This window comes from Rhincodon typus, chromosome 1, assembly GCF_021869965.1.
Source record: "Rhincodon typus isolate 14 chromosome 1, sRhiTyp1.1, whole genome shotgun sequence".
In the NCBI taxonomy this organism is placed as follows: Eukaryota; Metazoa; Chordata; class Chondrichthyes; order Orectolobiformes; family Rhincodontidae; genus Rhincodon; species Rhincodon typus.
In genome coordinates, this window is record NC_063332.1 from 129,837,058 (window position 1) to 129,851,537 (window position 14,480).

Sequence of the window (14,480 nt, forward strand, 5' to 3'; positions counted from 1 at the left end):
GACCTATCCCCTCCCTAACTCCCCACCTACACTCACCTTTACTGGCTCCACTCTTTGACCTGTCTGTCTCCTCTCCACCTATCTTCTCCTTTATCCATCTTCTATCCGCCTCCCCCTTTATCCCTATTTATTTCAGAATCCCCTTCCCCCTCCCCCATTTCTGAAGAAGGGCCTAGGCCCGAAACGTCAGCTTTCCTGCTCCTCTGATGCTGCTTGGCCTGCTGTGTTCATCCAGCTCTACACCTTGTTATCCCGTGAACTAGCAGCCAGTTCTCCCACACCAGCCTTTTGAGCCATGTATTCATTCTTCTAATCTTATTTGCCTTAAAGGAATAATCCAGTCATTTATTATCTTTTGAGGTTCTGCTGTTTAAGTTGGTACCTAGCTCATCATACCAATTGTGCAGAACCTCTTTCTTTCTCTTGCCTCTGTCATTGATACTCGTGGGGCATAATGACTAGATCTTCCCTGTCCCACAGCAAGTTGTTCTGCAGCCCTGAGCAGATGCCCCAGTGTGCTGCAGGTCGATGTGATGAACTGAATGCAGCATACATCTTCATTGAATGCTGAGCAAAGTACTTCACATTGTTGGTCTGTTTTTTTTTGCTCAGTGATGATCAATTTTTCATTGGACATCTTTTAATACCTTGGATGTTTTGAATGAAAGGATTTAATGGTAGGCTGTGTACCTAATGCAAGTGCAGGCTGCAGGTTGACCTACTAGAAGTTTATAAAATTATGCAGGGCATTGATAGGGTCCATAGTCAAAGTCTTTTCCTCAGGGTAGGGAAGTCCAAAACTAGAGGGCATAAGTTTGAGGTGAGAGGTGAAAGATTTAAAAGGGACCTAAGGGGCACCTTTTTCATGCAGAGGGTGGTGCGTGTACAGAATGAGCTGCCAGAGGGTGGAGGCTGGTACAATTACAACATTTAAAAGGCATCTGGATGGGTATATGAATAGGAAGGGTTTAGAGGGATATGTGCTAAATGCTGGAAAATGGGATTAGATTAATTTAGGATATCTGGTCGGCTTGGACGAGTTGGACTGAAGGGTCTGTTTCCGTGTTGCACATCTCTACGATTCCATGACTCTAAGTAGTATTAGAAACAAATGACTGAACTTAGAGTTTTGGTCAGTCAGACATATTAATAATATTGAAAAATAACTTGAAGTTTTTTTATTTTATATGTAAGTACAAGATATGTAGTGAATGCATATGAAGTTCCATCTCATGGCCATGAGATACAGAATTATACTCGAATTATAATAGTAGATAGTGAGTCAGTCAAAAGAATTAGCAGCTGAATTACTGGCAGCTCTGTCCTTGTCAGGGAATCTTTGTCAGCTGCTTTTTCTTTTTCTCCCGTCAGTGTCAGGACACAGATTCAAATTATTATGCCCAATTCCTTCATTGGTAAAATCAGTTCATCAAGCATAGATAGTGTAACTGTGAACTTTAAAATTAATTCATTGATTTTTTTCTAAATACCTATGCAACAAGGAGGGGATTTCTTTACCGTAGTTAACAACGCTGTCTGATGGGTTTTCAGGTGATTCCACTAAAAATGACCTTGGTTGAGTGTCGAGAGGTCTCTGCCTTTAGTTCAATATTGCTGGATTACTGAAAGAATGTTTCCATCTTTCCCCAGGCGCCCAGACATTACAGTCATAGCTGCAGAGCCCATAGGACCGAATCATTGGTATCCTGGTTCACCAGGGAACTGTGCGAATTCGGCTGGGCTTGGACTTCCATATCCTCGGACTCTCTGGAGAATTGACGAACCTGTTGCAGCAGAAGTAAGAAATTAGTTTGTAAAAAAGAAAAAGTTGATATTATCAACAATTACTTTTGCAGAGATTGTATTGATGGTGTGTTCATTTCCTAAACTTTGGTTGCAGCCTCCACCATCCTACGACCAGGTGATCAGAGAAATTAACCAGCAGCCAGTTCCCACACCATCTCCCCAAAGGCGTTCAACAACTACAGCATCAACACAGACTGAATTTGAATTTGACCAGGATTCGGAGAATATTCAGACAAGGAACGCTGACGCTGATTTTGCACATTTGCGAGGGAGCAGTTCTGCAACAGGTAGGAAAACACACTGTTCATAATGGCATATGGATATAAAGGACAGAATGAGTTTAAGGCCTGTTTTGACTAAAATCAGTATGTATGTGTTCGTATAATTTAAGGCATAGTAATAGTGAATTTAATAATGAAAGGTAGCACGAAAGTTAAACTTAAGGGACAACACTTGTTAAAAGTTTTTGAGAAGATTGGTAGCTCAGGTTGTGGATGAGGTTGTAAACTTGCTTGCTGAGCCGGTGTGTTTGATTGCAGATGTTTCGTCACCCTGCTAGGTAACATCGTCAGTGGTCTCTGGTGAAGCGTTGGTGTTCTGTCCCGCTTGTTATTTATATGCCTCTGTTTGCTGGGGTGGTTGGCATTACTTCCGGTTCTGTTTCTCAATGGTTTGTATATTGGGGCCAGTTCAATGTGTTTGTTGATGGAGTTCCAGTTGGAAAGCCAGGCCTCCAGGAATTCCCTGTCATGTCTGTGTTTGGCTCGTGCTGTTATGGATGTGTTGCCCCAGTTGAATTTGTGTCCTTCTTTGTCCGTGTGAATTGAGACCAGTGAGAACTGGTCATGTCTCTTGGTGGCTAGTTGGTGTTCATGTATCCTTATTGTCAGTTTTCTTCTAGTTTGGCCTACATAATGTTTCTCACAGTCCTTGCATGGTATTTTGTATATTACATTAGTGTTATTGGTTGTGTGTATGGGGTCCTTCACTGTTCGTCAGTAGTTGTCGCAGGGTGGTTGTTGGTTTGTGGGCTACCCTGATACCTAGGGGCCTGAGTAGTCTTGTGGTTATCTCTGATACGTCCCTGATGAACGGTAGGGTGATTAGTGTGTCTGGCCGTGTTGTGTCTTCTTGTTGTGGTTTGTTGCGGACGTAACGGCAGATTGTGCTTTTTGGGTATCCATTCCTTTTAAGAACTCTGTGTAAATGCTTCTGTTCTGTTTTGCACAATTCTGGATTGCTGCAGTGTGTTGTGGCTTATTTGAATAATGTCCTGATGCAGCTCTGTTTATGGGTGTTGGGGTGGTTGCTGCTGCACTTAAGTACCTGGTCCGTATGTGTGGTCTTTCTATATACGCTAGTCTGGAGTTCCCCGTTGTTCCTATGTTCTACCATTCTGTCTAAGAAGGGTAGTCAGTTATTGTTCTCTTCTTCTTTTGTGAATTTTACTCCAGTGAGGATATTATGTGCCAGTGGGTTTCTTCTAGTTTTGTGCATTTGATAATCACGAAGGTGTCATATACATAGCGGACCCAGAGTTTGGGTTGTATAGTGGTGAGCGCTGTTCGTTCTAACCTTTGCATTACTGCTTCCGCAATCAGTCCTGTTATTGGGGATCCCACTGGTGTTCTGTTTATTTGTTTGAATATACGGTCGTTGAAGGTGGTGGGTTGTGAGGCACAGATCCAGCAGTTTCAGGGTGCTGTCCTTGATGCTGTTGGTGTCATGGGATGCCTGCCTTCCTGATACATCCAGCAGTGAGACAATTGTCTCTTTGGCTAGGTCGATGTTTATGGATGTAAATAGTGCTGTTACGTCGAAGGATAATATTATATCATCCTCTTTCATTCTGGTGTCCTTGATGATGTTGAGGAATTCTTGGGAGGAGTGGATGGAGTGGGTACTGTTGTCAACTAAGTATTTCAGTTTCTGCTGTAGTTCTTTGGCTAGTCTATATGTTGGTGTACCTGGTAGTGAGACAATGGGTCTGAAGGGGACCCCTGGCTTGTGTACCTTGGAGAGTCCATAGAAGCAGGGTGTGTTGGATCCCTCTAGCTTCATTTTTTGGTAGTCGGTCTAGTTGATGTTTCCTGTGCTGTGTAATGTTTTAAGGGTTATTGTAATCCAGTTCCCTAACTGTGGTGTCCGGTCTATTGCCATCTGTTGGTAGGTGTCGGTATCTGCTGGTAGTGCATTGGTTTTCTCGATGTATTGAACTCTATTAAGGATTTCTGCCATGTGTCCTTTGTCTGCTGGTGGGATTACAATATTTCTGAATTGAGTCTTTCTGGGGCTTTCTTCTCTTCTGCATTCAATGTGTTCCACTTATCTTTTCTGCTCAGTGTTGAGACAATCGTCTGTCTGATGGTCTGTTGTATTTCCTCCATGAGTTTGTTGCTCTTCAGTGTCGATTCCTGTGCAGCCAAGAAGTAAGTTTTTTGGCGTCTCTGTAGTTATAATTCAGTCCACATACGAGGACAGTCTTCTCAGTGTCTGTAAGTGGTCGGCCTTCTTCATCCATGTTTCTGCGTTGTCCGTGTCATCGTTGTGAGTGAGTTTGGATGGTTCGTCTTGTAGGGCTATTCTTTTCTTTGTTCTGGTCTTCTGTTGTTGTATGGTGATGGCTTGTCCATTCTTGGTCGGTTGCATTGGAGCACAAAGTTTCTTAGTGCGCAGTTTCCCACTTATATTTGTGGATGAGGTTGTAGGCATCATTGATCATAACACTTATCATTCAGTGGCCATTCTGTGCAGCTGTTCTCCATGCCGGTGGATTGTTGATTGGTGGTTTATATTTTAAGCTTTGTGGTAATACCTGTTTTCTGAGGCATTCATGCAGGAAGTAGAGTTGTTTGCAGGTTGCACTCTGACGAATGGCATTTGTCTCCCATCTGCAGGCCAGTTTGAGGGTGTTGTGCCCATAAATGTTCAAAGTTTTTGAGAAGATTTGTAGCTTAGGTTGTGGATGAGGTTGCAGACTTGCTTGTCGAGCTAGTGTGTTTGATTGCAGATGTTTTGTCACCCTGCTAGGTAACAATGTCAGTGCACCTCCGGTGAAGCGTTGGTGTTCTGTCCCGCTTGTTATTTATGTGCCTTGGTTTGCTGGGGTGGTTGGCATTACTACTGTCCCACCCAAACTTTGGTTCCGCTATGTAGATGACACCTCCGTGATTATCAAATGTACAAGACTAAAAGAAACCCACTGACATACAAACAATATCCTCACTGAAATAAAATAAAAGAAGAAGTGAAAAATAACTGACTAACCTTCCTAGAAATAATGGTAGAAAGTAAGAACAACGGGGAACTCCAGACTAGCGTATATAGAAAGACCTCACATATGGACCAGATACTTAATTACACCAGCAACCACCCCAATACCCATAAACAGAGCTGGATCAGGACATTATTCAAATGAGCCACAACACACTGCAGCAAACCAGAATTGTGCAAAGTAGAACAGAAGCACTTACATGGAGTTGTTAAAAGGAATGGATACCCAAAAAGCATAATCCGCCATTACCTTCACGACAGACCACAGCAAGAAGACGCAACACGGCCAGACACAGGGACACATCAGAGATGACCACAGGATTACACAGACCCATAGGTGTCAGGGTAGCCCACAAACCAACAACTACCCTGCAATAGTTACTGACGAACGTAAAGGATCCCATACATACACCAATAAAACTAACGTAATATAAGACCATAATATACAAAATGCCATGCAAGGACTGTGAGAAACATTACATAAGCGAAACTGGAAGAAAGCTGAGTTAGGATACACGAACACCAACTAGCCACTAAGAGACACGACCAATTCTCACTGGTCTCCATACACACAAAGAAGGACACGAATTCAACTGGGACAACACATCCATAATAGCATGAGCCAAAAAGAGACATGCCAGGGAATTCCTGGAGGCCTGGCATTCCAACTGGAACTCCATCAACAAACACATTGAACTGGACCCGACATACAAACCACTGAAAAACAGAAACGGAAGTAATGCCAACCACCCCAGCAAACCAAGGCATATAAATAACAAGCAGGACATAACACCGACGCTTCACCGGAGGCGCACTGACCATGTTACCTAGCAGGGTGACGAAACGTCTGCAATCAAACACACTGGCTCAGCGAGGAACTCTGCAACCACAACACTTGTTAAGTGGCTGAGGATGTAAGATCTCTTTTCAGAACCTGAGATTTTTGGTTCCCTTTTTGGGTTTTGAGCACCCAGATCATTCTGAATGCAACAGAGCTGGATCAGCTGTCTGTAAAGTGTCAGTCTCCCTGCCTATTTATTGATATATTCAATTTTCTACTGTTCAACTTGCCTAGTGTCTGTGCAGAACTGTTAATGAATGGGTCATTGTCTTTATTATCTGGGGGAGGATTGTCCTTGCAAAAACTGAATATTATGTTAGCTTCATTACTTTGATACTTGTTTTTAACAAAAATGCCTTTTATTATCTTTACACCGCTTTGTCTCCAGTTGTTGCCAGGGTGGGTTCCAGTAGCACTTCCACTTTAGTATGTTCCTGTACTTTCAGCATTAGGAAGTAAATCATAATTGAGGCCAATCATATTTTCATTGTGTATGCACATACACGCATTTCCAAACAAGTCAATAAGTGCCAGCAGTGGAATCAGCATTCCAATTTCAAGCCAAAAAGACAAAGGTTATGTGCAGTAAATCTGCCATTTTCTCAGTAATAGGAAACTTTTAGCAGTTCCTGACCTACACTACTACTGCAATGTCTTGTTTTTAAAATTTGTTGAAAAAAGTACTTTTTTAAAGTTTCAGGTTATCTGACTTTTTCGGGTTTTCTTTAGGCCTGGATGTCTTCCTTTCATCTTTGTGCCATTTATCAAAAGCCAAGAGTGCAAATGGCCTGTTACCTCATTATCTTCAGTGCTGCCCCTAGCTAACCACCAACACACTTATGGTCACTGGGAACTTTTGTCTTTCATCTTTTTTACCCATACTTGGATGTCCTTTTAGTGTCTCTCTGCAGCAGCACAAACAAGTTTCGGAATTCAATTGAACAAGAGAGAAAATCTACATTCTTTCACCCCACTCACCGGTCCTTCATACTTTGCTATGATTTTATGATTCAATTTTGGATTTCTCATGATGAAATTTTAACAAAAGCTTCCATGATACGCTGCTATATCTGTAAGATGAATACTCTTTGAATGTAAAGAAATGTAGCCACTTCTAGATCTGTAAAAAAGTGAAAGATCATCTTCCTTGAATGCCATAAGTTCTTTTACACTGCAAAATGACTCAATATCTTGCTAAATTCTTGTATCATATCCACTTCGCATTACACAATAAAAATAAATGACTGCTTTCAAAAAAAAAAGACCACCATATAATTGTGCAGATTTTTCTGGTTGGGGTAGAGGAATGGTGCATGCTGTTCATTACACTCCAGCTGCCCAAAGAGTTTCCATAGATTTTTAAGCAGCAATTGACAGTATTTAGAAATGCTTTTTTAACATTGCACCCACTACAGGCAATCTGTGTGAGAAGAACCAACAATATTGCACTTCTTTTAAAAAAAACTACAAATTGACAAATTGTCACTGAGGCACTCGGGCTGAAAGACAGGTTTGTGGCAATGTTACTTGTTTGACCTTTAAAGTGAAGATGACATATTCATCATCTGCACTGTTTCATGGGTGGTGGGTACATATGTGGCCGGTAAGACTGACCAAGAGAATCCTTGTAGAAATTTTTTGAGGCTTCCTGTCATGTTGGTCAGACTCGAGACCTTCAGTAGCGCTTCATTTTTGGTAAGCAAGTGTCAGGCATTCTGGGTAGGAGACCAGCCCAACTCAGTTATGACTGTCTCACTGTGGTGTGAATGCTTGGCCTGCCATCCAAGATGAACACCTTAGCTTTTGCTGTTTTGTTCTGCATCTGATTTTCGGAAGCTTCCAAAGGCAACTGAAGTGAATATGGCTGGGCTTCTTGGGTTGATGCTGGTCCAAGTCCCACATGCCTAGAGCAGAGTGTGCAGGATTGTTGCTTTCTGGACTTTCAAGTTGTGTAAGGGAGGGCCAGTAGACTTGCTGCACCCTCTGGAGTAGCTCAGCCTGTAACGTTCCTTGCCCTTCACCCACGTCTCACAGGTGGCTCCAAATAGTTGTTAGCATGTGACAGCAACCACATCCGTGAAATATTATGAGTCCTTGTAAAGCACCAAAAGGGCATTCACAATACTTAAATACACTGAAAAACATTTGTGGAAAGTGAATGGCTTGCACCCATCCGTGCCGGTAACAGTCAGGGCAGGAAGATCATGACATGATTTCACACCAACATTTTGGAGCTTGCACTCCAGTTTGGTCTCTTTTGCCTTGCACAGCTAAACCATACTTTCAATGAAAAGCCTCCCACCAGCATTATTTAAAGGGAACATGAGCTACTTACAGGTTGGTTGCCAGCTTATTTTTTCTGGCTGTTGATACAAATCTGAATGTCTTAGATGCGTTTCCATATATTCTACTTTCGGTAGTCTACAGAAACTGGTTTAGTTGGAGCTACAGTAGTTTTCAGGTAGCTTAACAGCTTATGCACAAAACCAGTTGCTCCCAGACAGGATGCCCTAATAGGTCTTCCCCCTTGAACATGAGTGTGAGAAGTGTGAGAATGAGCAGTGACTACATAGGGCAGGCGAAGCTACAAGAAGAGGGAAAAGAATTTCTGTATGACCTCTGTTCTGCTCTGGCTGTAGTGTACTTGCTGTTGGTGTCTCAACAACCAGATCCTGCCTCTATGCAGATCCCAAAATTACATGCAGTTTCTGTTTGAGTTAGTGGCTGAGAGTGTGAAATCAGATTATGGTGTCTCTTCATCTTCATTTTCTTCTTTCACCACCACTTGAGTTCCTAGAAATAAATCGTAGATGGACAGTCTTGCCAATTATTTCCAAATTCCAAAAATGACATTTTTGTGATGATTCTGTCCCTTTAAGAAAGATCTGTTCTGTGCTGCCCCTCTTGTAGTGAGCTGTTGCCACAGTGATGCAGGACTGTCTGCTTCAGAAGCAGTGAGTAAACAGCTCCGAGTGTTTATTTTAAATTATTAGAAGAAGTATGACTGGATGGAGTCAAGCTCACACAAACACAGGGTTTTCATTTTGCTTTCAGTTGGGAAATTGGAGTTGGCTGTTTGAAGCTGACAGATACAGCTCTCTCTCTCTGCTGTAGCAAAAAGATTGAGTTCTCTCTCTGCTGCTAGATTGTTTCTTTCAGTGTTCCTTTCTCCTGGACTGAAGGGAGATAGCATGTGAAAAAAATCTGTTTTGCTGAATTTGCCTTTGCTAGGGGTGTGTTTATAGGATGCCATTATATTGGAACAGTTGATGATTAATAGTTAAATAATACATTATTTTGTTAAGTATTTTGATAGAATTAAAGTTATGCCAGTTCTTCTTTTGTTTGTATTTTAACTGTGGTGTAAGAATAAAGTGTGTTTTGCTTAAAACTTAGTAGTGGACTGATCAAATCATATCTGGAACACAGTAACTTAAACTTGCCTTTAAATAAAATAAAAAATTAGGGTCTAGGCTTGATATATTTTGAAGGGGTTTGGTCTGGTCCACAACATTTAAAAATGTTGTATATATTTGTCTAGTCTTTACACAGTTTGCTTTCAATTTATCTTGTACCACTTTTTTTTGTTGTAGTTCAGAGACCAGTGAAACCCTCCAGGCCAACTGTGTGCCTCATTCCTATTAAACCCGTGGAAAGTGAAGCACCTTTGATCTCATTAGAAAATCATTCCAGTAGGGAACAAAGTGTGCAAACAAACACAAATGGTGTGGAACGACCTATACCAAGGCCCAGGTCCTTAGGTAACTTCAAGATACTTTGTGAAGAACTGAAAAGTGAGACTTCAGAGGGAGAAGGTAAAGAAATTGATGCTTTTCGTAAGTTAACGAGCCAGAATCCATTTGTAGAAGATAATTTTGCCAATCAAGATAGAATGGGTGATAACAGTGGACAAAGCTTCCTTGCAAGGATCAAGGCATTTGAAACACAAACAGATTCTGAAAATTCTGCTGGTAGCATGCGGCCATCAAAAAGACCAGAGGTTGCTCCACGGTCATTCGGGCCAAAGCCAGCTGTAGGCTACTTGAAACCAATAGTAGCTCCCAAACCTTCTGTGGCTGACAAGAATTCAGGGGGATCTGATAAGGTGGCTGAAACAAAACCTGTCGCAGCAGAAAGGCAGGGGCCAATCCTCCTTCCAAAACCACAAAAAATGACTGCAGCTGCTGCAAAGCCGGAACCACTCAAGAAACCAAAGCCCAGTGTCTGCACAGAATCAAAGCCAAACATTGGAAGTAACAGTACTTTAGATCCTGGCAAAGATGCACTTTCAGCTGCTGTCAGTCCTCAGAGAGAAAGACCTACAGATAAGAGGAATCAAGTTCCTGTTCCAGCACCAAGGCCTACCGTGGCAAAAAGGACCATTTCTGAAAACCATGATGCACTTTCTATATCACCTAAATCTCCTGCTTCTAGACCTTCAGTGTTGCCCATAACAAAAGCTTCTGTGGTGCAGGTTGAAGAATCTTCTCCCAGAAAACATACACCTTCTCCAGATGTAATCTCGAGCACAGAAGATCTGATCAGTTTTGATGATGATGTTGTACCTACCATTCCAACAGGAGATAACGTGACCTCTCTAGTAACAGTAGGTAATGAAATGTTAGCTATGTTTGTTTCTAGATGTTGTTATATGTGATCCCTGGTGGCACAGTTAGAGAACGAAGAACATGAACTCTAAGGATGTTTTTTCCTCTCAGCTTTCTGTCTCTCTGTCTCCTTCTGAAATGATAGATTACTGCTCCATCAATTGCAGCAGCTCACAGGTAGTTTATGCAAATTATCACGTGAGGGTGGCCAGTAGGCATGGGGAAATTATTTGACCATGAAGAATATTACATCAAAGGCCCAGCATCCCTTCCCCATACATCTAGACAACAATGAGGTCAGTTGTAGCAATAATGTAATAGAGAATGGTATTCCGCATAATTTACATTCAGTTGGTGCAGATGGTTCCTCCCTTTAAAAAACATCTGCTCTTCCTCCAATTGTATCAAATTACTGTCTTCACTCCATGATGTAAGGAATGTTTGATGAGGAAATGGAAGAGGGAAAGGGGACATTTGGATCTTGGGGAAGGGACTTCTCCAATCTGTTCACGTCACTGAAGATTTCTCATTCGCAGGATACCTCATTCCTGGGAGCATTATCCCATACTAATTAATATTTTTTGCATTCTGTCCAATGCCTTCACATCTTTGCTAAAGTGTAGCTCCCAGAGCTGAAGACAGTCTAGCGGTTGACTGTTAACTGCCCTCTGAAATGGCCTAGAGAGAGAGAGAGACAGACAGACAGACGATCAATTCAAGGACAACTAGGGATGGGCAACAAATCCTGGTCTTGGTAATAACATTCTCATTCCGGATAAGAATAAAACAAAAGAAACTTACTGCTAGTTATATAGTGCATTATCAGGAGTGGGTGATTTAGAATGTGGTGACAGGTAAAGGACATATTCCGTACTAAATATTTAACATTATCCCTATTCTATTTTCTATGTGACCAGATCCTTTTCAGACATTACCTAGAGGTATGACAGCATGCACAGATACTACATCAAGTCGGCCACCATTATTACGTAAACCTACAGTAATTCGTATACCAAACAAATCAGGTAAAAGGATGTTCTTTGCTTTGTTTGTGCACATGTTCTAGACATTTTTATGTTCCTGCCCCCTCTCAGGAAGCTTTAGTGCAAGAAGCTTAGGATTTCCATCATTTGCCAAATGCAAATGGCAAAAAAAAATTAGCAATGCTAGTCATTGGAAATAATTGGATGTCTTCAGTACCATTTCAGTGAGAAAAAGAGACATTGTTCGATGTTTTGGATAAACAGAAACTCAGTTGCATTTCTGTATCAGTTTATATCATTTAAATTTAAACATGATTTACGAGATATATGTGCGTGTTGACTATTCTTTCTTGTTCCTTTCACCAGCATCTTCAGAAGATGTTGAAAGTCCTCCCCCTCTCCCTGTGGAAACACCTGTTGGAAATTTCATTGCACAGAAGCCCAGCTTTATGTCTAAGGCTCCAGTTGAAGTAAGATATAAATTTCCTGCACACTGATTTTGCTTTAAAAATCTGCTCAGTTTTTCAATGAAGCGACTATAATTTTTCATTACGTATAATGAGAAATTGCAGAGTACACTTCATATGCACTGACTCAGTAGTGCTAAGCTAGTTATGGTCATTGCCACAATGGAAAATAATTTGTATCTCATTGATCATTTATGTAATAGGAATAAAATATCTGAAATAAATAATTAAATGTTGTTACAAGAGGTCCCCAATTTGTTAAATTCCAATAGAATACCCCCAAATGGTTATACTCCCAGTTAAAGCAGGAAGAACTGTCTCATCTTGTTTACTCAACCACTTCCTCAGTTGATTCCAATAAGATTAATTTAAAAGGATCGCTTCCCTTGTGGGTACTTTTTCCTAGCCCAAACATACTTGTTTTAAAAGGAGCCAATTTAATCAGCCTTTCTAGAGTTAAAGAAGGAATGAGTTTATTAGCTACTAAAACGTGAAAAAAAGATAATAAAATGTGACACTTGTATAAGATTAGCACTAAAAGATGAGTCCAAAAGGAAAAAGTAAAAGAAAACATACAAAACGACTTTCGGCTTGCCCATGATGAAATGTGGTGGCTGTTAAGGTGGGTGATTCTGGTAATGCTAACTGCAATGTTTGGGAAGTTGCTTAGAAAGTTTTGTTTCTAAGTTTAGTTGAAAAGAGGTGTCCAGTTTCCTTCAACAGTAACTTGGCTGACTACTTGTTTTTAGCAATCAGGGACTTTATTTCTTTCTTTGTCTGCATGTGTAACCAGTGGAAGTTTTCAGCTGTGTCCATCCTCAGCACACTTTAGCACAGTGTAACTTAAGTCACAAGCTTGCACCACACACTAGCACAGAGACCAGGGTTGCAGTCGGTTTTAACCCACTTTCTTGGATATTTCTGGAAGGGGGTATAGAATATGTCTTTTGCCCAAAACTCCCTTTCTTTCAATTCATCATGTCCACAAGTGGGACATAGAACATAGGAGATCACAGCTCAGCTTTTTGAATAGCATGTTTCACTTTCAAGTGTTTACTGTTGAAGATCCCTTAACATTCTTCAGGTGTAATCTACACAGGAATTTCAGAGAGCCACTGAATTTACAGTCTCAGCCATCTTTTGGCATGTATGTGTTCCTTTTTAAAAAATGCATGCCATACTTTATTTAATGTTCAGTATATCCACAACCAATTTGGAATTAAGATCCTTTTTCATGAAATTATGCATTATAAATATAAAGTAAATTGATGAGAGTACTAATATATTACCTTTTACTAAGGTTTGACTTGAAGATGTTTGACTCTTTGGATATATGGAATAGTTTCATGATCATGAATAGCTGTCATACAGCCTGTCTGAACCACTGCTTCAACCCTGGAAGCCTAGTTAGTGATTGTCAAAAGTTTGTTCAGACAGCTAGGACACCAAAGCTGTCCCCATCTTGTGTTTCATTCATTTCTATCCTCCTTTTCAAGGGACCAATGAAAAATGTTTGTGGCATTATTGCATATTGCCTTTTCAGACATGAGTATCTGCCTTCCTTTAGGAAGGAACAGTGGATGATGGGATGGAAATCTGAGAATTCTCCCAATCTCATGTAATCTTAATCAGAGATGGGTACAGTCAGTGGAGAATGGGTGTAAATGGCTGAAAGCGATCGTTTAGGCAGTTTTTCCCAGATTTCCACAGAAGAACCATCTCCAGGTCAAGTCATTCATGCAAATGGATGTTGCTATGATTTAAAAACAAACCTGTGCCCCCACGGTTAAATGTGACATTGGTGAATATGGTAGTGATACTTCGCATAGACAAATATTATGTTAATATTCCTACATAAAGAATGCCTGCTCATACATGATCCCAGAATAGGGAGGCAGTGGCTTGGTGGCATTATCACTGGACTGCTAATCTGGCAGAGACCCAGATGACAGTCTGGGGATCCAGTTTCCAATCCCTCCAAGGCAGATGGTAGAATTTGAATTCAATAAGTATCTGTAAGTAAGAGTCTAATGATGACCATGAATCCATTGTAGATTGTTGGAAAAACCCAACTGGTACACTAATGTCCTTTAGGAAAGGAAACCGCCATACTTACCTGGTCTGGCCTACATGTGACTCCAGACCCACCGCAATGTGGTTGATTCATAACTCCCCTCTGGGCAATAAGAGATGGGCAATAAATGCTGCCTAGTCAGTGACACCCTTAACCCATGAATGAATAAAGAAAAAATCACTAATTACAGACCAAGAAATTAACTTTTGTGAGGAGGGAAAAGACACAGGTATAGTTGTTAATGAATATTTAGCATCTGTTTTCACAAAATAGGGAGATATTTAATTAGATCTTGTTAAGGAGAAAACATAGAGAGGGTAGAACTCTAAGGTTTTGGAGTAGATCTGTAGCTCGGGTTGTGGGGGTTGAGGTTGGTTGGCTTGCCGAGCTGGTTTGTTGTTCCGCAGACGTTTCGTTACCGTGCTTGGT

The 14,480-nt window shown here is 41.0% G+C and overlaps 1 protein-coding gene across 2 annotated transcripts in view; it reads left to right on the plus strand.

The window, feature by feature from the left end:
* The window catches only part of sh3d19 (SH3 domain containing 19), a 143,872-nt gene that overhangs the window by 88,833 nt on the left and 40,559 nt on the right, over positions 1-14,480 (plus strand). For both annotated transcript variants that reach the window (XM_048600927.1, XM_048600920.1), the window contains exons 5-9: positions 1,651-1,798; positions 1,901-2,093; positions 9,514-10,530; positions 11,445-11,552; positions 11,877-11,980. In XM_048600927.1, coding sequence (XP_048456884.1) covers positions 1,651-1,798; positions 1,901-2,093; positions 9,514-10,530; positions 11,445-11,552; positions 11,877-11,980 — 1,570 coding nt within the window. The remainder of the gene's footprint in view (positions 1-1,650; positions 1,799-1,900; positions 2,094-9,513; positions 10,531-11,444; positions 11,553-11,876; positions 11,981-14,480) is intronic.